This window comes from Ahaetulla prasina, chromosome 3, assembly GCF_028640845.1.
Source record: "Ahaetulla prasina isolate Xishuangbanna chromosome 3, ASM2864084v1, whole genome shotgun sequence".
NCBI lineage: Eukaryota > Metazoa > Chordata > Lepidosauria > Squamata > Colubridae > Ahaetulla > Ahaetulla prasina.
In genome coordinates this window covers 172,911,626-172,932,346 of record NC_080541.1, presented here as the reverse complement: position 1 = coordinate 172,932,346, position 20,721 = coordinate 172,911,626, and the positions used below count along the sequence as shown (strand labels likewise).

At 46.5% G+C, this 20,721-nt stretch overlaps 1 protein-coding gene across 1 annotated transcript; it reads left to right on the top strand.

Moving 5' to 3' along the window:
- Nucleotides 1-8,608: 8,608 nt before the first annotated feature.
- FOXD2 (forkhead box D2) lies at nucleotides 8,609-12,299 on the top strand. The gene is given in 3 exon segments (XM_058177682.1): nucleotides 8,609-9,818; nucleotides 9,821-9,873; nucleotides 9,875-12,299. Coding segments are annotated over 3 exon segments (1,395 nt in total). The 5' UTR covers nucleotides 8,609-8,950; the 3' UTR covers nucleotides 10,349-12,299.
- The last annotated feature ends 8,422 nt before the right edge of the window (nucleotides 12,300-20,721 follow it).

Here is a 20,721-nt window from a genome sequence, read left to right as displayed (position 1 = left end):
TTCCAGAGAGACACATCCATTCCTAATAAGAAGCTTTGGAATGAATGGAGGGTGCAAAGAAAGGTCCCCATTCCTTTTAGTGGGGCTTGCAGGTAGAAGAGCAGGTTAGAGCAGGGGTGTCCAACCTCAGCAACTTTAAGTCTTGTAGACTTCAATTCCCAGAATTCCTTTGCTGGCTGAGGAATTCTGGGAGTTGAAGTCCACAGGTCTTAAAATTGCCAAGGTTGGCGAACCCTGTATTAGAGGATTGGGCCCAACTTCACAAAAGGTGGCATCAGCTACAGGCAAGTAATCAGGACTTGGAAGAAAGCAGAGAATGTAGGTGATGATGGGGCAGGAAGGGGGAGATTCCTAATTGGAAGACATTGTTGCACCCACATGGCATCTGCATCTTAAGTGGGGCATATATATATCTCCCTCCCTTTTTTCCACAAAAGGCTGTTGCCTTCTTTGTCTGAAACTAATGCAGGTCTGTACCTAATCACAGCCAGTGGGTGGCTCAGTCCAAGCACCTCCCATAATATCTTGAATTGCAAATTATTTGTGTGTATCATGCATCAAGAGTACAGGAACAAGCAGCCATGAAATGCACCACAGACTAGCACTTGGTAGAGCAGCCATGAAGTCCTTGAAAAAGATATTACAATGCTGTGATGTGATTTTTGTACCTACAAATACCAGAAACTGTGGCATGGGTGGGGGAGAGTGAAATCTGGACTTTAAAGAAGCAGGAGAGGAAGAGTTCTGAGGCTTTTGAACTTGGTGTTGGAGAAAACTTCTAACAATACCACTGTCAACCAAGAAAATAAACTGATGGATCATTCAACAACTGAGTTAGAGGCACAAATAGTCAGACTCAAATTATCCTACTTCAAACCTATTATGCAGACACAGCTCGCTGGAAAAGGCTGGGAAAGGTAGAAAGAAAAAGAAGAAAGGCTGGAAAAGGCTGGGAAAGGTAGAAGGAAAAAGAAGAAAGGTAGATGACCAACGGCAAGGTGGATGGACTCAATTACAGAAGTGTTAAATTCACCACTGGCAGACCTGAAAGAACAGATCAGAGATAGATAATAATGGAGAAAATTTATCTATGTGGTTGCTAAGAGTTGAAAATGACTTGATGACACAGTCAAACCAATGTATTATGCAAACAGCTTGTCCCAAACTGTTTCATTGTACAACAGGTCTAATAATGGAGTCAATACACTCTATACTTAGTGAATATTAGTTTAAGATCTTTACATCACTTGTAAGCCATACAACTAATGGCAAGTCAGTGCTCTGAGCTAACATTCTGGGTCTGTGATTGCAGAATGATTCAGGTGAGTTTTGCGTGGCCAATTTTATATCAGGCAGCTAAAGCCTGTCTTAAAACAGCTGTCCATAATCCTTCGTTGTACAAAATGGCTCAGCCTCTAGGCAGTGTGCTGTTAACTATGGATTCTGGCTGAATCCTATCCATTAAGGCAATCACAGTAGCCATAGGGTTTTCCTATATAACTCAATACCTGGTAAGTAGAAGATCTCAGCAACCACAGGCAGCATGGTGAATGGGATAGGATGGGAAATTATAATTGCTCAAGATATCAAGCCAACAGCTTGAATCCACCGTTGCTTGAAAAATAAGCTGGTAAAAATTAATGCCCAGTTGCAATATTGATTCAAGATTAGGCAGTTACAACCTTTGAAATCTCACCTTCGGAAATGTTTTTTAGCTCTCTTGCGGTCTAGTAGGGTAATCCTGCCCCCTTTCCCAGCAACCAAGCAAAACATTGGAATGAAATTCGATATGCGGCCGCAACTCTTCTTTCTTCCTGGTCCCCGCCCTCTCAGCCTTCTTGTTCACACCGCCTGCCAGGCGCCCAATCTGGGGAAGAAGTTTCGTTCCTTCATTCCAGCACCCGGAAATCAGACCTGCTGCGTTACGTCAATCCTTTTTCCAAGGCCAAGGGCGGCGCGCTTCGGTCCCAAGCAGTTCTTCCTGCTTTTTGAATTCAGAGAGCTTGCTCAAATGTTGCCAAGCCCAAAAGGGTAATAGAAAAGTTAGGAAGAAAGCGCCTCTGATTTTCGTTGCAGCTCTCCTCTACTTGAATACTTGCTGCAGTGAAGGTGGAGAATCTGTATTATACAAGCGCGCAGCAATTACTTTCATGAAGTTTATCTCCAAGATGATGTCACGCCCTGCATCTTGTATCGGAAACAGATTGGACAAATGAGCTTGGTGTCTGCACACCGGGAATGTGGAAGGCAGCAAGATTATTTTAAAAAAAATAAACGTTTGAATATTTTATTTGTAACCGCCCCCTCCCCGAGTCACCACTCCAGCCTCTTTAATGGAATGGAAGATAAAGGAGAAAGTTCGCAGGGGGACATCTTACACAATGCAGTAGGGGGAAAAATAGCTCCTTCCAGGTGAACTAGCCACTTTTCAGAAAATGCTCCTCCAGCATCCTTTTAAAGAAAGGGGACCCTTCACATAAAACAACAACAACAGGCTTCTAAACCGCGAAAAACGCCCCTTGAGATAGATCCAGGAGCTGCTGGACTGTAGTCGGAGCCATTCCTCCTCTTTCTCATCCACAGCTGGGCCGCCGCCAGGGTCCTTCAGTTTATGCGGAGAAGGGCGCCCTGTGTGTGCAAGTCAGCCGGTCCAGAAAGAAGAGATTGCAGCCCCACGCTAGCTAGTAGCACCTGTTTCAGAGCAGTGCCTACGCGCGAGCCGCGATTGGTTTCTCCCACGACTTGGCTGGGGAGAGGGAGTTGAAAGGAAGGAATTCTGCCCTTTCCCCCCTCCCCCCCCAGCTGCAGGAAAGATGGGACGGGTTAGTTGTCCTTCTGCCTGGCCAAAAGGAGTGTGTGTGTGTGACCTCGCAGAAGAAACGGGAACAAGCGAACCCTGCAATGTTAGTTTCCAAAAATAAAATAGCTGCAAATGAACGAATTCACCTTGCAAAAAAAGCCAAAGCGTCCACTCCACACCTTGAGTGTGGAGAAAGAAACCAAGTCGGTCTGTTCATTTAGCTTGAACGGGTTTTGAATACGCTTACTTTTTTTCTAATGAAATATTTGCAAAGACGGATTGCTTAAAAGATGACTGGATTTCTTCTTGGAGTGTCGATTTTAAAATAATAAGCGCCGGTTATTCCTGCGAATTTCATTTTAATTGTCTGGCGCAAAATGAGGGTTTGGGATATCAAGTTTAGGATGAAAGGCAAAGACGATACAGGTAGTTCTCTAAGCAAATGCGGTCTTCCCAATCCGTTCTTTTCGATGTCCTAATCTAGTTTACAAGCCTGAGATTTTCCATTGATCAACCCCAAGTATTAAGCAAACTCGGGTTTCTGAGCTTTTCCTGGAGGACAAAACCGGCCAGGTGCAGCAAACAGTTTTAAAGCTTTGGTACGGTAAGGGAGAGGATGATTTAGCTCAGCCATAGGATTAAGTTAGGATTAAGTTAACTGTAAATCGTGTTTTTAAAAAAAAAAATCGAGAGAAATCATATCAACAATCCATACCGACAAGTGATCCTATTTGTAAGAAGTCTGTTACTTGAAAGGAAGATAAGTTTGAAATCAGGAGGATGGACTTGGCAAGTAAAAGGGAAAGGTCATTTGGAAAGCTTTAATTCTAATGCTGACAAGTGAATCATTACTGAATTAAAAGTCACACACACACACATATATATATACTCAAAATAGTTAAATAGTTCCTTCTGCACCTGTAAAATAGTATCTATCTGAAGAGTGTCACGTTATTATTTCCATCCTGGGAAATATTACTCAGTCTTTACTAAATGCCACTGGTTTCAAATCCTCATATTTATCAGTCAAAGCGTTCCTAAGTTTCTTCTACAGTTCAGGCAAAAGTCTTTTTGCCTTATTTCAGTTTAGGGCAAGTCTTTCTGAAAAGTATGACTTTCGTTTCTTTCCCCGCTTACTCATGACCACTTAACACTCCGCATGTATCAATAATAATTTTCACCACTTATAACAAAAGAGAAAACAAAACACCACCTTGGGCATCTTTTTCTCGGAACATTCACGCATTCCGATTGGGTGTTCTATGATCTCCCAGCGACGTTTCAGCACAAAAAACAGAGTTAGTTTTATGTTAGAGGATGTTTGCATTGTGAGGGAGTGGGATTGGCTAGAAAAAAATGTTAGGATTTCATCTGTAATGTAGTCCTTACTGTCGAAGAAAGAACAGAACAGAAAAATGAGTGACACCCCAGAAGGACCTTCTTATCAAGCAGGCATTGAGGAACAAGCCTTGAGACAAATGGAACACAAAGTGATCAGGCTGTACATTTTCCACACTAGTGATTTATGGCATCACTCAGCCATTGTGATGACAGAAAAGCTTGTCTTCATTCGTAAATGACACATATGCGCAGCGATGGCCGTGTCCTGCTGTTAGCCATCAATATGGAAATAGTTTGAAACTCCAGCAGTTTTTTTTTACAACTCTTAGCGTAGCTGAATCCTCTCCAAACATATTGCCTTCCAATATGTATAGGATTCCTTTCCATTGTTTCAGACACTGTGGCTTAGGACGATGGGAGTTGTAGTCCAAAATACAAGTTAGAGAGGGTTACAAGTCAATGATGAATTAGGTTCTAAAACTTGAGTTCCATTGGTCTACTCTAAGATAACGTAAGGTTGGGTTTTGTTGGTCAGCCAATTACCAAGTAACTTGGCACTAGGTCAACCAATTAATTCATAATTTTATTTACTTATTTGGGCATAGCATGTTATAGAACCTGCATTTAGATAAACCAATGTTAGAAAACAGCGCACTGCGAGAACCCAGACTAAGTTAACAATCCAACTCTGTCTGCTTTACTTAAAAGGTCAGGATATCTATTATTCGCAGTCATTGATGAGCTCAGGATCCTGGAGAGGGAGTAGTCCCATCTCTGTATTAATTACCGGTTGTGGCTCTTTTCTCCTGTTTACATTACAACGCTCTCCATACAACTTCCATATAACTTCCACGTCTAAATGATACCTGGGATCCGCTTTTCTTACTGGCAATGAATACACGACATCTACATTATATGTTCGCTGTGCTGGCTGATGGCCGCAATAAAGTCATCTATTACCTGCTCCTTGAACTAGTCAATGTTGGATAGAGAACGCAGTTCTATAGCCACTGCACTGGGGGAAAAATGTCCAGAAGTTTCCATACTTTTCTGTGGAATAGGTTTCTATTGCGTTGCTCCTGGTGCAATAGAAACCTATTTCTATTGCTTAGGCGGGAAGGAGGTCCAGTTAAGCTGCTTGCCTGTTCTAGAGGGAACAACGCAGGCTTTAAGATGCCCAAGGAACCAACGCCATTGATTTCAATAAAGGGGATGAAAGCCTACTCAATTCTCAGGTTTGGCCTTTGGGAAAAAAAATGGCTCTAATTTCAAACTCAGTTCGAAAGGCAGAAATCGGTTTCGTGCTAACGAAGTGTGAGCGGAGCTTAGCTTTACCCCAGTTCAGGGAATGGGATGATCCCTCAGACATCCCAAAGTATGGCAATAATTATTTTTTCTTTCCATTACTGCTTGCACGACCCACCGTGCCCCGCAGCACAGACTCAATCGCCCCTAAAGGCATTAATTCGGTTTATAGAAAAAGCCGAAACCTTCTCGGAAGAAGTCAGATCGACGGGTTTCTACGAATCATACTGTACATCCAGATAAATATCGTACGTTTCCTCGGACTTCTCAAAGAAACAGAGAGATCGGATAAAGGATGAATGGGCTTCCGACTTACAGGTTTAGCTTCACACAGAACCTCTTTAGGGATGCAAAACGGAGAAGGGCTCCACTGGTAAGGAGAACACCCTAGCTGACTCAACTTTCCCTTTTTTTCCCTGCATAAATTTGAGATAAAATCTTGCGATTCTCGCCGGCTGCAGCCCAGCCATGAATTTCCAGAGATCTTCCCGTGTTTTACTTCCAACTATTCTGCCGAGGACAGAAACCCGGCCCAGGTGTAGACTTCAGAGCGGGTTCTCTTGCGCCAAAACTGAACGCCGGCTTCTCTGGGAATATCTTGCTTCCGTGAATTTTTTGACAAACTCTAGTCAGGACACAAAGCAGACACGTGGCGCCGTGTGTGGTCGGCCTCGCCGTCGCCACTGGGCCAGTGCTACAAACTCAGAACGGCTGCATGCATCCCTAAAAGACCAGGACTGAATTCTGAGCTAACAGCTGTGTGGGGTTTCTCTCCCCCCCCCCCGCCTCCCTGTTGGAACAGTTTGGAATGTCACGGCAGTACACACGAAGGTGCAGAGTACAAAAGAATATACAGGATAAAGAAAAATCGCCTCATGCAAAATGTAGATTTTTTTAAAAAAACTAGTCACCATATTCCTGTTTTTTTAAAAACGTAACCTCCGTGTCCGGTTGCATCCGATCCTGAAAATTATTCCCAACATTAAGCAGCCGAGAGCACCGTTTCAAATGTAAATCGATCGATCGTTTTTTCCTCGGATCTTGAAGGCGCTTTGTTGGGAAATCTGTATGAATGTCAGTATGTCAGTAAGGCCATCAATCGGTAGGAAGGCTGGGAAGAAGCCAGAATGAAGGCTTCGTGTGTCCCCCCCCCTCCCATTACAAGGCAAAACCGATAAAACGACTTATACGTCGCGTTTTTGTTGGACTTCCGAGGGCGGCGGGTGGGAGTGGAGCGGACAGAGGCTCTGGGCATTTTGGAGCCTTCTGCGGCAGCTGCTGTTTGTCCGAGACTAAAAAGACGGATCTGCCTCGGGGGCGAAGTACTTCAGCTCAAGCTGAAGAGCCTCGGGGGACAGCTTTCTCCTCGGAACTGAAGCGCCGGCTTCTCGCTCCCGTATAAGCTAAGGGCGAAATGAATGAGAAGGGCTCAACCGAAGGCCTCATTCGTTCCTCGCAATCTGTTGACGGCCGGTGTGTGTGTGTTTGTAGCGATGCTAGAACTCTAGGCAGCGGGACTTGCATCTGGGCCATCTAGAGTCTCTAGACTCTTCCAGCTCAGATGTGGGTGTATCCTCCCATTGCTTTCAAGGGAATTTATTTCCAGTGCGCAGCTCTGATCCTAAAGCACTGCGCAAATAAGAATTTCGAGGGAATTTAAAAATTAACCCGCTTCACAAGTTGGTGGTGGTGGTGGTGGTGGAGGATCCCGGGTTGGTTTTTGGTGGGTTTTTTTTTTGCACTCTCCTTGTCTATGAAATTTCAACACCTATTGCTAGTCCAGGTATAATACTCCATACGCTAAATAAAGAAATATCAACATATATTTGGAGGGTGCTCCAGGGGAGAAGCCAGCGCTGGCTTGCTCACTCGCATTCAGATACCCCACTTCTTATCCTTCTTGGTATCCTTTCCTGCGCGGAACCTCCGGATTGGGCCTTGTATTGATTTCTGGGAATTAGAAAGAAAACTCTTTCGGAAATAACAGCAAATCCTGCGGGTTTGAGTGTAATCTATTGACTCATACTCTCAATATTGGTTCTGAGCACTAAAACGCTTCAAGTAGGACGGGAATATATCTGAGTTCAAATCCTCCATCAGGAACTTCAAGGGTAACTTTGAGCCGGTTTTTCTCTTTCAGTCCCTTCATTATCTCAGAGGAGAAAACGGAAACCGCATTTTCGAGCTCTTTCCGGAAAAGGACCCCCTTAAATGGGAATAAATAAACATGCTTTTCTAGCCCCAGGCTTCCATCTCCCGTAGATGTCACCTGCGTTCCGGGTGAAACCCTCATGCTTTTGAAAGAAATAATTCGCTTTACGTTTACACGCAATAGGGCTGTTGAAGTCCTGCAGAGACGAGTTTTTAAAATTCAGTCGCTTTAACTGATTTAGCAATCACGCGGTTTTATGGATTTAAAAGTGCAACGTAATGAGAGTTCTAGAGAAGAACACGATTTAATAGAGACGACAGAATTGGAGCCGTTTATGAATTGTTGCCACGACCTGGAAAGTACCTGAGAGGTCTGGAAGTACCTGAGAGAAACATGAAAGTTAACGAGGATTGCGGGAAGCGAGAAGGATGGTTGCAGAAATGCAGCTGGATCGATCGATGTTCGGAATCGGGAGGAGTAGCGAGAGAACTTTGGAAAGACGACAGAAGCGCTTAGGGGAGATTTCCCCAAACACCGTTGTTTTGAATTTCAGGAGATTCCCAAAACACACCGGGGGAGGCGGGGCGGGGGGCTTCTGTTGATTTTGGTTCATCAAAAGCGCAGCAGAGAGCCATCCGTTATTTTGAGGGGCTCAGATTTGACCCCTGGCCATTACTAGCCCTTCTCGGGAAAGAGGGAGGATGGAGTGTGCGGGGCCGGGCTTAGCCCCCCCCAAAATAATAAAATAAAATCCGAAGCCCTGGACCGGCTTATTGCAACCAAGAGGCCGAGGGGGAGGGAAGTGAAGCGAGAGGGCGCGCGGGGGCCGGAGGGAGGGGGCTGCAAGCGCTGGGCAGGCGAGGAGCGCAAGCGGCGGGTCTGTTTGCGCGCGCCAACAACACGTGACGCGCTGTCCGCGCTATAAAAGCTCGTGGCGCTCGCCTCGGCGGTTCAGTGCCTGCGCGACGTTCCGACCGGCGGGAGCTTCGCGCGAAGGCGGTGGCTTTCCCCACCCTTTCTGTCCCATCCCCCCCACCCCCAATCCTATCGCTCCTGCCCTGTCCCGGGGCCACCCGCAACCCCTGGCCCAGTCCCCTCCCCTCCCGCCACTCCTCCTCCTCCTCCTCCTCCTCCTCCCCCCGCCCGCTTCCCGCTCCGGTCGCCCTGCCCTCCTGAAGAGAGAGAGACGCCGAGGAGCGCCTGTTGCTCTCGGCCCGGCCGCGGGGAGCGAGGGCGCCTCCTCCTCCTCTTCGGACTCCTCCCTCGCTCCGCCGCTAGGGGGTGGCCTAGCCGAGCAGCCCGACCCGGAGGCAGAAGCAGTCGGCCGGAGCAGCGCCGGCGGCACCGCCACCATGACCCTGGGCTGCAGCAGCGGGAGCAGCCGACCCTGTGGCTTGCTGGCGGCCCCCTCGCCGGAGGAGGAGGAAGAGGACGAGACGCCGTCCGACGTGGAGGATGCCGACATCGACGTGGTGGGGCCCCCTCACGAGCAGGCCAAGTTTAGCGAGGAAGAGGAGGAGGAGGAGGAGGAGGAGGAGGAAGAAGAGGAGGAAGACGATTTGCGCCTCATCCCCAAACAGGCGGTGAGGGTGAGGCTGTCCCCAGTCCAGCGAGGCCCGGAAGCCACGCTGGGCGACAATCACGTCGTTGCAGCGCCTCCGGCAGGGTCGACTCCGGCGGGCTCGGCTGCCGGCCCGGCGTCCGCCTCGTCGTCTTCCTCGTCCTCGTCCACGTCCACGTCCACGTCCACGTCCGGCGGCGGCGCTTCAGGAGCCGGCAAAAACCCCTTGGTGAAGCCGCCCTACTCCTACATCGCCCTCATCACCATGGCCATCTTGCAGAGCCCCAAGAAGCGGCTGACGCTAAGCGAGATCTGCGAGTTCATCAGCGGCCGCTTCCCTTACTACCGCGAGAAGTTCCCGGCCTGGCAAAACTCCATCCGCCACAACCTGTCGCTCAACGACTGTTTCGTCAAGATCCCCCGCGAGCCGGGCAACCCGGGAAAAGGCAACTACTGGACTCTGGACCCGGAGTCCGCCGATATGTTCGACAACGGCTCCTTCCTGCGCCGGAGGAAGCGCTTCAAGAGGCAGCAGCAGCAGCTCCACCCGCAGCCGCCGGAGCTCCTCTTGCGCGCCGCCGCCGCCGCTGCGGACCCGGCGGCTTTCTTGCCGGGTTTCGCCTACGGACCTTATGGCTACAACTACGGGCTGCAGCTACAGAGTTTCCACCATCACCACCACCATCACCACCACCCGGTTGCCGCAGGCGGAGGGACGGCGGGGACTTTTTCTTTCCAGACTTCATCCTGCACCCTTCCTGCGCCGCCTGGCCCTGGAGCCACGGCGACCGCCCCGTCCGTCTTCTCCGGCGGGCTCTCCTCTTTCCTGGGCGGCGATCTAAGTTGCAGGAAAGCTTTCTATCCGGCGGGGCAGCTTAGCCCTACCGCCTCCCTCCTGCAGAGTCTCAAGACGGACCAGGGAGCGGGCAACCGGCCTTCCTTTTCCATAGACAATATCATTGGAAGCGGTGGCGGCGCGGCCCCTCCGCCTTCCAGTAGCTCAGCGGTCAGCGCAACAGATTCGCCCTTCCCGGCGGGCCATGCTGGGAGCCAAGCGCAGGTCCTGGCTATGTTGTCTCCAGCTCTGACTCCCTTACCGAACCATTTGAGCCTCACCCACGAATCACTCCTGCAATCGGGACAAAACTTTTCCAGCAAACTCACAAACCTCAACAATTGTCCTTTTTAAAGGCAACCACAATGGCCCGTTCCTAATCAACATTCCCCCCTCCTATCTATCTCCCTCTATTGTCCTCCCATTGTGTTTTGAAAGGTAGGAACTTTTTTTGGGTGTGTGTGTGTGGCATCTGGCATCAGGATCGGTGTGTGTGTGTGTGTACGCGCATGTGTGTGTCTATCTCCTCCGGGGTTGTGATTTAGCAAATGGCGGGGTATGTGAGTAGGGGGAGAGAAATTGTTGAGCCAAAAGACCTATTAAAAATTAAGTCTGTCTTATGAAATGATTTCTGGCAGCTTGGGAGAGGGGAAAAAAAGCAAAAGTGAAATCATTTTAATTAGGGCTGCAGTCCTAAGCTGTCCAGGTGGTGCTATTTTAGTTGGATTTATTGGAATGGCCTTCCAAGTATGAATCCATCAGCAGCTCGGTTATTCTGGCGCAACTGCCTTATACTCCGTAAAGTTACTCCATTCAATTTAAGTCTGTCGGAGTGGAGATCTTTGTGCAGTAGAAGGCAGACTTCCCAGGTAGTTGGTTGAAGCGTGTTCCAAGGGTTTAACTTTAGTGGTGGGTGTTAATTCATGCTTTTGGGGGGGGGGGGAGAATCCCATTGCATTCTGTATATGCCCCCAGTTGTGCCTCGGATAGCAACCTTGGGGTGTGTGTACGGTGGGGGGGGGATGCACTTGTGAGACTTTGCATTTAAGGGTCCTGATGTCTGTATTTTTCCCATTTTTGAATGAAGGTTTTAAACATTTCCTCTCGGGCATCCTTAATAGTTCAGTGTTTCCTAAAAATGTATAAATCAGTTTATGTTTAAGTGAGATTTGAAATACATATCTCTAAAGATCAGGCCATATCAGCAAATCCTGTTATCGAAACTCCCGCCTCCTCTCCAACCCTTCAGTGTGTGTGTGTGTGTGTGTGTGTGTGTTTTCAGTGTATCTCATTGGCATGTATACATTGTGCACCAGAGCTATTTTGCTCTCTTCCCACTAGTTGTGTTTCCCTCCTATTTTATTGAAAGAATTGTGAATGATTAGATGTGGAAAAGGCAACACATTTTTTTTTGTCCATCTCTGGTATAAATTAATAAATGTCTGTGAATTCTCTTAAAAGGAACCCAGTGGATCTTGCTATTTGCTCTTGTAATTTTTTAAAAATGTTGTGTCAGTAGTATTGGATCTTTGAAAGTGAAAAAGACCTGCAGAGTGGATGAATTTATTTAGATATTGTTAAAAGCTAAGGGAAAAAGCAACGCCTTTAGTTTTGCAGTAGCAAACCACTTTCAAAATCTAAGTTCAGAGACTCCACTGCCAGGACCTATTGCAGAAGTACATATTGGATTGTACTCTTCGTATTATTAGCCATCCTAATCTCGGTCTTAAAATATATATCTTGAATTGGCTTACTAGACTACAGGTAACAATTGAAGACAGGGTTCAGCTGCTGTTTTGAGCAGAAATGTAATCTATCAAATATTTCCCATTAAGTAGACCAAGTTAAAATGAGCCAGGTAAATATTTGTAGCTTACTAATGAAATGTGGGTTTGCCAGAATTTTTCCTTCCTTGCCTGTTAATGAACTCAAAATTAGTTTACTGCTACCGTCCCTCCTATTTCTTTTAAAGTAGTGCTTTGGGGTTTTAAACCTAAAATATTATTTTTATTATAAGGAGTTATGCATTATTTTTACTTGTGGCATCACATGTAGCAATTAAGTTCTTGTTTTCCAAAATTACTTGAAATTCCCAGGCAGTTAATAGAGGAAAATTATATTCCCCACTCCCCTTTTTGTTATAGTTGGAAATGTTGACATATGACAAGGGGAGGAGTGGTGGAGGGCGAATAATTTAAGTTTGTTCTTTCTTGAGCCGAAAGGGTTGAAGTGAACATTTGAAATCTCTGCCTAAATTTGTGAGTGAAAAAAGGTACAAAATAAACAAACTCTCTTTCTTAGCCAACCCATGCCTTGAAATCTCTTTATATTTTGGCCAAATTTGAAAATGCCAGGCTTTGTTTGAACAAAATGCTCCCCTAATCTCTCAGACAGCAATGTCTTGTCAGGTTTTTAAAAATCATTACTGAATGACCCTGAATAAGTGAATAAACCAACCCACTCACCCCACCCTCTAATTTAAAATATTCATTTACTGGCTTTTTTGTGGCTCTAATAGATTCTCCCCTGGAGAAAGGCCTGTGAAGGCAGAGGTAAACGAGGGGGAGTTGGTGGGTGGGTGGCTGGCTTTCTATCTGGGGAGGGAGAAAATTACAGAAGAGAGACGGTTGCTGTAGCATTTTCCATCTGTCTCTCAATGCAGAACCGACCCCCTCCTCGCCAGCCTTCCCGAGTTTGTTGATGTTGCTCCTTGAAAAGAGTCTAGCCCTCCCTGCTGGCCCAGCGAAGGGTCTTGCGCCCCCCCCAGCCCACATTTGCTTTTGAAAAGGGATCCCCTGTCAGACACTTGGTCCTTGCCTTTCATGTCCAGTCCCCACAAAGAGGCTACAAGGCAAGACACGGAAAGGTGGGGAGGGGGAGAAAAGAGAGGCGGCGCGGCAAAATGAATCTATTTTCCAGATTGCTGAGCACATGGTTACAAATGGAAAGAGCTTTGGGACTTTTTTTCTGTTGATCTGGGGAGGGGGCGCTTCTTTCACTTTTTCTCTGTCCCGTCCCCCCACCCCATCTATCTAAATTGTTATACTATACTATGCCAAACACTGCCCGCGAAAGAGTTCTGGGTACCCATTTCCAGCTCCAGCGTTAGTTAGCCGTCTGGAAAACAGGAGACGCTTTTAAGCTCTGAAGTTTTTTAAATTTCTTTTCTTTTTGTGCGCGAGCGACTAGGCTGTGAAAAGAGGGAGTGAGAATAAGAAAGCCGTCAGCACAGTACCCCGTTTGGGAGAGTAGGCGAGAGTAAATGCGGACTGGTATGGAAGTGCAGTTGGGATTCACCAACCGTGTAAAATCAATTCCAAGCCCAAAACTTTACCTAGATTTATTATCTTGAGGAAAACAAGAAAACAGCGCTTTAGGTCCGCTGAAGTGCTCGGCTTTCTGCTCATCGATTAATGCGATGTTAACGGCCTAAACTTTCAAAAAACCGCCCTGAATAGTGGGGCCATAGCAGTGATAATCTTTCTTGGAAACAAATTCCGCAGAAACCTAGGGGGTCAGCGCAATCCTAGCCATATTTATCCGATCTCCCTGATTCACCCCAGACGAGGCCTGAGATTGCAGCTTCCTCGGAGGTGGCGCGATTCCTTTCCATTTGTATTCGGTACTCATTTCCAACCAACGGCTGGAACCTGCCGCGGTTCCAAGCAGAATGGGAATTGCTCTCCGACTTTTTTTGTCCGAATTTCGGAAATGTTCGTGGATATATAGCCTGCAGGGTGCGCGGCCGCATTTTGGATGTAGTGTTGCGAGAACTAAAGAAACTCAAACTCGCTGTTCCCTTTCAAAAAACAAAACAAAACAAAACAAAACAAAACCGCGAGAAGGCGCGGAGTCCCAGGGCTAAAGGTTAAGGCGTCTCTAAAGCTGCTTATTTCAGAGCGCGGAGCTTCATACCCAGCGCGGTTGTAAAGTAGATGGGCTGGAAAGCGGACTGCAACCCTGAAATACTGGCGCGCATCTCTGGCAAACTAACACACCATGAACGCCTCTGGCTTCTCGTTGCCTTCTCCCTTCTGCTTACAAGGAAGGCGTTGAATTGCGTTCTAGAAAAGGCTGGACTTCCTTGGGATCTTGAGACCACACAGTGTTTATCTAGAATGGGGTTGATTCCCTCCCCGCTTCTCCATTCTTGAATCCTCGATTCGACCTGGCATTTTCGTCGAAGCTATTTTTTTTTAAAAAAAACATCCCTTAAATAGGGAAGGCAATATGTGCGGGGGCGGGGCGGACAGAGAGATGGGCTTTAGTGCTCCCAAGCAACTTAGTAAGGCTGTTGGATTCATCGTCTTCAGGTGGAATCGGATCGCAATCCAAAATGTAGTCCAAAGAATCTGTAATGTTTTTTCCTGCTGGAGTTCAGTTTTTAACCGCATCTCAACGCCTCCTTTTTAATGTGGGAGCTGCTGAGTCAGCCCCCACCCCAAAAAAGCTCTGAGGATCTTATTCCTCCCTGAAGCTGGGCCTGTCTACCAAAACTCCAGTTAGTGGCGTGCTTATAATGTCTTCTCTCTCTCTCTCTTTTTTTTAAGTGAGAAAGGAGGACATCTGGAATTTGTCATTGTGGAGGCCATCATTAGCAGCCCGTTTTCCCGGGGCAGAATGAGGAAATCATTTTGTGAAGGACTGACGCGTGTCTTTGCAGTCAGGGGGTCCCGTTGAACTGAACAGAATACTTTCTCAGTGAGGGAATTTGCCCAGGGACAGAAAGAGCTTTGCACCTCTCCTGGGCAAACAATATTAGCTTGGCATTTACAAGGGTAATAAGGAAGAGGGGAAGGAAGCTATGTGGTCCCCGGGTCCAAACTGGTTTTGAACTCTTTCCTCCTCCTCCTCCTCCTCGGTCTGAACATAAACTAGGACAGACTGCTTCGCGGGACTGGTTTTCCTGGCATCTGCCCGAAAAATTGTTGTGGGGCTTTTTGTGGAGCTCGGATTCACCTTGGAGACTTGAGGTGAGAATTATAGAAAATGGAGCTCCCTTTCGTACTTCTTACCAAGAGGCGTTGCGCCCTCTGTTTTGCTTAGCTTTCTGAACAAGAAAGTTCGCTTCCTTTGAGAACCTGGCCCGTTACCTGGTCCATCTCCATCTTCCAGAATGGTAACAGAGAAGTGTTTTCCCAACCCCATGAAGTGATTGATCTGTAGCCTGTAAAGCAAAGCAAAGCAAAACAAAAAGAAGTCCGATTTTCACCTGCTTGGCCTCAGAGAACCCAAGACCGCTTCGGTTCGTAGCAAGTCTTGAACCAAAGTCAGGTTACTGGACTTTGCAGAGTAGTTTTGTCGGAAATAAGATCGGCTCCAGCCGGGTTTGCATGACCAAGATGAACTATGAATTGACCAACCACGTTTCCCAAATAGCAGGGTACAAACTAACTGTGCAGGTTCAATGTGTGGTGCAAACCCAGGGGGGAAAAATGTATTGAACAAAGTAGGATTTAGTTAACCAACTATTTAATTTGCTCAGCAAGCCAGGTTGAAATGAACCTCATTCCCATTTCGGCGTGGTGGGGTGTAATCAGGTGCTCTCCAAACGTTTGGGGCTGTAGAATCCTACACCTCTGCGGGCTAGATCATTGGGGTGAAAGGCTTTGTAGTCCAAACCATCTGGAAAGGGCCCGATTGGGGAAGGCAGCATGGTCTACCACCGTGGTGTATATATTAGATATCATTTTCAGAGGTTTTCTCTATCTTTCTGTCTTGTCGCTTCTGATTTATCTTTGTTCAGAAATCCCTGAAAGAAGTTTCAGCTCTTTTGCTTTATAGAAAATGATATTGAGCAGCCCAGTTTAGTCGAATAGGAAAGATCCGAGATTTGTACATTGGGGACTCGGAAGATCGGTTGGCGAAGAGAAGGGAAAGGAGCCGCTTTAGTGGAGGCCTCCAGCGCCCTTCCGAATTTAATCCTAGATTTCAGTGGACACGAACTCCATCGTAAGTCATTCCAGAATGACCTCCAGCAGCGCGTTTTCTTCCTGTTCTTCCAGATTTTCAGAATCGGGCCAATAAATAAGTTTGTGCTGAGTAGAGAAGCCGCCTCGCTTATGGTGAAGTCCATAAAAACGGCGGCATAGAGCGAGCACGAAGGCGAAGATGGGAAGGTATTAGCACCTCCCCCGATTTTGAGGGCAGGTTTGACAGAGATTAGGAAATCAGGGAAAGTCAGGATCACACTCTTCCCACTTTAGTTGTGCCATTTGTTTCTAAGCAAGATTTTTTTAAAAAAATTTACATTTATATCCCGCCCTTCTCCGAAGACTCAGGGCGGCTTACATTGTGTAAGGCAATGGTCTCATTCTATTTGTATATTTATACAAAGTCAATTTATTGCCCCCCCAACAATCGGTCCTCATTTTACCTACCTTATAAAGGATGGAAGGCTGAGTCAACCTTGGGCCTGGTGGGACTAGAATCTGCAGTAATTGCAGGCAGCTGTGTTTTAATAACAGGCTTCTTACAGCCTGAGCCACACCGCGGCCCTTTTTTGGTGCTTGGTTTATGGTTGGGAAGGGACGGATGTGAAATGGACAGTGAATCCATTTCTGCTAGAGTCCGCGGTGTCCCTCGCTTCTTTCTAATGCACAGAAACCTGCGCGGTAGATTTAAGGCCTTAATTATAGGACAATTTCACTTAATCTTAAAAGTCGTGGGGGGGATCAGAATCAGAGCAGAACTTTCTTCTTCTTCCTCCTCCTCTTCTTTCCTCCATCTCCTTCCCCTTCAAGAGGTCTACGGATTTAAAAGGCATTTCGGGAGGAGAAATTCTGCATTAATTACCAAATAAGCCTTTCTCCCTAGTGAACATCTGTAGTAGGAAAAAGGCGGAGGTCGGTTTCGATAGTTAAAGGTGGGAAAGGCTCACCCGCACTTTTGATTCATCTCAAAACGGCCGCGGGACTCTCCCTCGTACTCCGGTTCGGTCTCTTCTTGCGCATTCGAGCCAATGTCATCAAAGTCCCGTAGGTCTTCACCTGTCCAGCATCTGCCTGTAGGCGGGTGGGATTCGCGGAGTGTAAATTTGGAGGTGGGGGCGGTGGGGAAGACAGAAACCCGAGTGAAGTTAACCGCCCAGAACAGAGTTTAGTTTGGGCGACGGGACGAGGGAGAAGACCTGCTCGGCGAATTATAACGCTGTTTCATCTTCAACGAGCCGTTCCGTAATAGGCAAGAGGGAAAAATGAAGCGATTTAAAAGCACTTCAATTTCACTGGGCTATTAATTAAGGAGGCCCCGGGTTCCGAGGAAGGTCCTTAAAAGCGCCAGTGTCGGGGAGGGAGGAAACCGCCCGCCGACCACCCACCGACTCCATCAGCCTCTTGCGGCGGCGGCAGGGAAAGGAAGGGGCGGCAACGTTTTCTAAAAAATATAGACGCATCAAAAATCCTCTTGCTCCCCACCCCTTTCTTTGCTGTGAAGGGTTAACGGCTGCCCGAAGGGTCGGGAACCCGGTCAGGGGAAGGTTGGCTGTGAGGTGTTCTTCATTTCTTATCCTACAACTTCCCAGCCGGGGCCCGCCGTCCTTAAAGAGGGTTGGAAGGAGGCGCAATTATTCCTTAACAGATCTCCAGTTTTTTCTCCGATTGGGAGGCCAGAAGGCGGCGGTAGTGATGAAAAGAGACAGAGAGCGGGAGGAAAAGAAGGGGGGGGGAACCCCTCCCCGACGTTAAAATAACGCAAGGGAACCGTTGGTTGGAGGCGTTTTGCAGAGTTGCTGATTTCCCAGGCTGTCTTTCCTTTCTTTGAGGCGGACAAAACCTCAAAGGCGACGGGAAGGGGGGTGGGGAAGGAAGCAGGAGAGGTTTTCATTCTTTTTAGACCGTCCCGCTGCCTTTTCAGGTGCGGGGCCGGAAGCGAAGGCCGCATTGAAACAGTCCGCGGTGGCTCCAGCGGTTCCGAAGGGAGCGCAGCCGATTTCTTAAATTTTATTGGCTTAAATTTTATTGGTTTTAAATTTTTATTATTAATTTTTAGTGGGTTTTAGTTTTTATGTTCCAAAGTTTTAGGCCAATTATGTAATAAGTTTTTTAATTCGTATTTTAATTGTATATTACATTGTCTGTTTTACCTTGGCTGTACACCGCCCTGAGTCCTTCGGGAGAAGGGCGGTATAAAAATTGAATAAATAATAATAATAATAATTTCCCAAGGCGCAGATAGTTTAGTTGTTGGGGAGGTGTTGGGATGTTAGTCAACTATGGGAGAGGGGAGCGGCTAAGGGCAAATACAGCGTCCTTCCTCTTTGAACCGCAGGCGCCCATACTAACGGAAGATTAATAGAATTGGAAGGGACCTTGTAGGTCTTCTAGTCCAGGGGTCTCCAACCTTGGCAACTTTAAGCCTGGTGCACTTCAACTCCCAGAAGTGCTGGCTGGGGAATTCTGGGAGTTGAAGTCCACCAGGCTTAAAGTTGCCAAGGTTGGAGACCCCTGTTCTAGTCCAATCCCCCCCCCCCGCCTCCGCCCAAGCAGGAGACCCTACAGACGATTAAGGCAACTGCCCTTTGATGGATAGTGTCCCCCTCCCCCGGAGTAGTAGAGAATAATCTGCAGTGCCCTGTTTGTATCGTGCAATTATCAGACGGTGTTAGGGTCAGGCTGAATTTGTGCCAGCACTAGTTCCCTTGGAATTTGTTTCCCTATTCCAGCCTAGTCGCGAAACGTACATTGCTCCCGAGCGAGCATGTTCACTGTTTGGTACTGCATAGGACAAGCCAAGTTTCTTCAAGAATGTCTACTCAAAATAGATTGGATAAAGGAGCTGCACTCCTTTACACAGATGCTACATATGAATGGTAAAATGGATCGTCTAGCGACCTGCACGATCGAAGTATTGTGGTTTCAAAGGCTCCCACAATCTTATTTATCGTTTTGCCACTCACCGACTCTCGGTTTGGGCATCTTTGGAGGAAGGAATTACCCTGGTAATGAGGAGGGTGAACCCTTGATGATTAGAAATTGAAAGACACCAAAGAAAACTGTTTTTAAATTCTTGATCATTAAGCTACTTTTATTCCTTAACAGTTCCAGTTTTGAGCGAAGAATAAACGTCTCAGTGAATGCCATTCGTTTTAATTTGATTTATACTGTTTGTTTTTAATCCCAATTACATATTGGGTTGCACACTGTTCAGAGCGGGTTGACAGGAGTGACCCCTAAGTCATACACGTATGTATGAATAAACACACATACTTAAAAAGCTGACGACCAATCAGTTGGTAGTCAGACTGAAAATCGCCCTGGAGAATCGGGCGATTTCCTGATTATACCTATAATGGGATTTGTTTTTGATTATCCTTTCCCTCCTCAACCACTGCTCTTAAGGCAGAGGATGGATTTTTGGCACCATTCTTGGAAAACATTTCTATACATTTCTCCCTAGCTTATTTTAGTGCAAGCTATGAAGTTCAGAGTTTTAACAACAGGCAGCTGAAAGCAAGGTTGAAAAGCCTGTGATTTTAGGCAGGATCTCATGAAGGGGAAATTATATTTTGTTTCTTTGCCCACAAATACTTGGTAGTAAGTTCAATTGAGATTTATTTCCAGAATATTTGGAACGCAAACATACTGTTCAGCTTGCATTGTCTAATGTGAAATTTTCACTCCTTTTACAAGAAGGGTCAAATGAAGGCGAGGCTGTTCTCTGCTCCTGTCCTCCCCAATTTCACCCTTCTTAATTAATGTTGTCAGGGTTTATCTGCCTTGGCTTTCTCCAGTCTCTTGTGCTAGAACTAAAGCTGATTTGCTTCCATTGAAGTTAACATGGAATAAAGACAGCTTAAATCTAAATGCTTCTGTCCTGGATAGAATTTGAGCTCTTAACATGTGAATTTGATTATTGACAGATTCATATGAAAAGTGGAATCAGATTTAAAAAAACAAAACAAAACTCAGAGCTGGGACAGGATGGATTTGAAATGTGGTTTAATAAGGCCTTTTATTCCAAAACTCCATCCTAGGGAGGCAACAATTCTGATTAAATCTAACCCCCATTGAGCTCAATGACCCAGAGGGATTTGCAGTTGTGACAAAGGGTAAACAAAGTCTTTGAGGTAGTTTGACTCTTGCTGACTTGCTGGATCAGACCGTGATATTTTCTTGTCAACAATATGAAATGATTTATCATTAATGTCTTCTGAGATGTTTTTTTCCCCAGCTTCCCAGTCTAACCAATAAATCCAATGATCCCTAAAAAATACTTTATTCAAATACTAACCAGCTCAATCTACTGAAGCTTCCAAAGCCAGAACAGGTTGACCTGCAGGACTGTGGGTCAAGTAGAAGCAGTCCAAATCTCCACATAATACCTTTTAATTAAAATTTACATTTTAATTGCACTTCCTACAGTGCAAATCTTAGGGCCCATGATAACTTGCAGTAGGATATTCCTGCCAATCTGTGGAACAGGGCACAGTCTTTAATAATAATTGGGAGGCCTGCATGAAAGGCTGGGCCTCAGAGTTCCCCGTCAGTGGAAACCCTGACAATGAAACCATATATAGTCTGTTCCCAGAGTCAGATCTGCCTGGTTTTCTCTACGTGAGATCTGAGACAGCATCTCATCTAAGCACACCAATTTAGCTAGCAAAAAAGAAGGGAGATGCAAGACTGCTGCAGAAGCAAATCTGAGCAAAATTACTGTACCTGACAGAAAACGTTCAAACTTTCATCTACTTTAGTAGATCTGTTTAAATGAAATATTGGTTGTCTAAA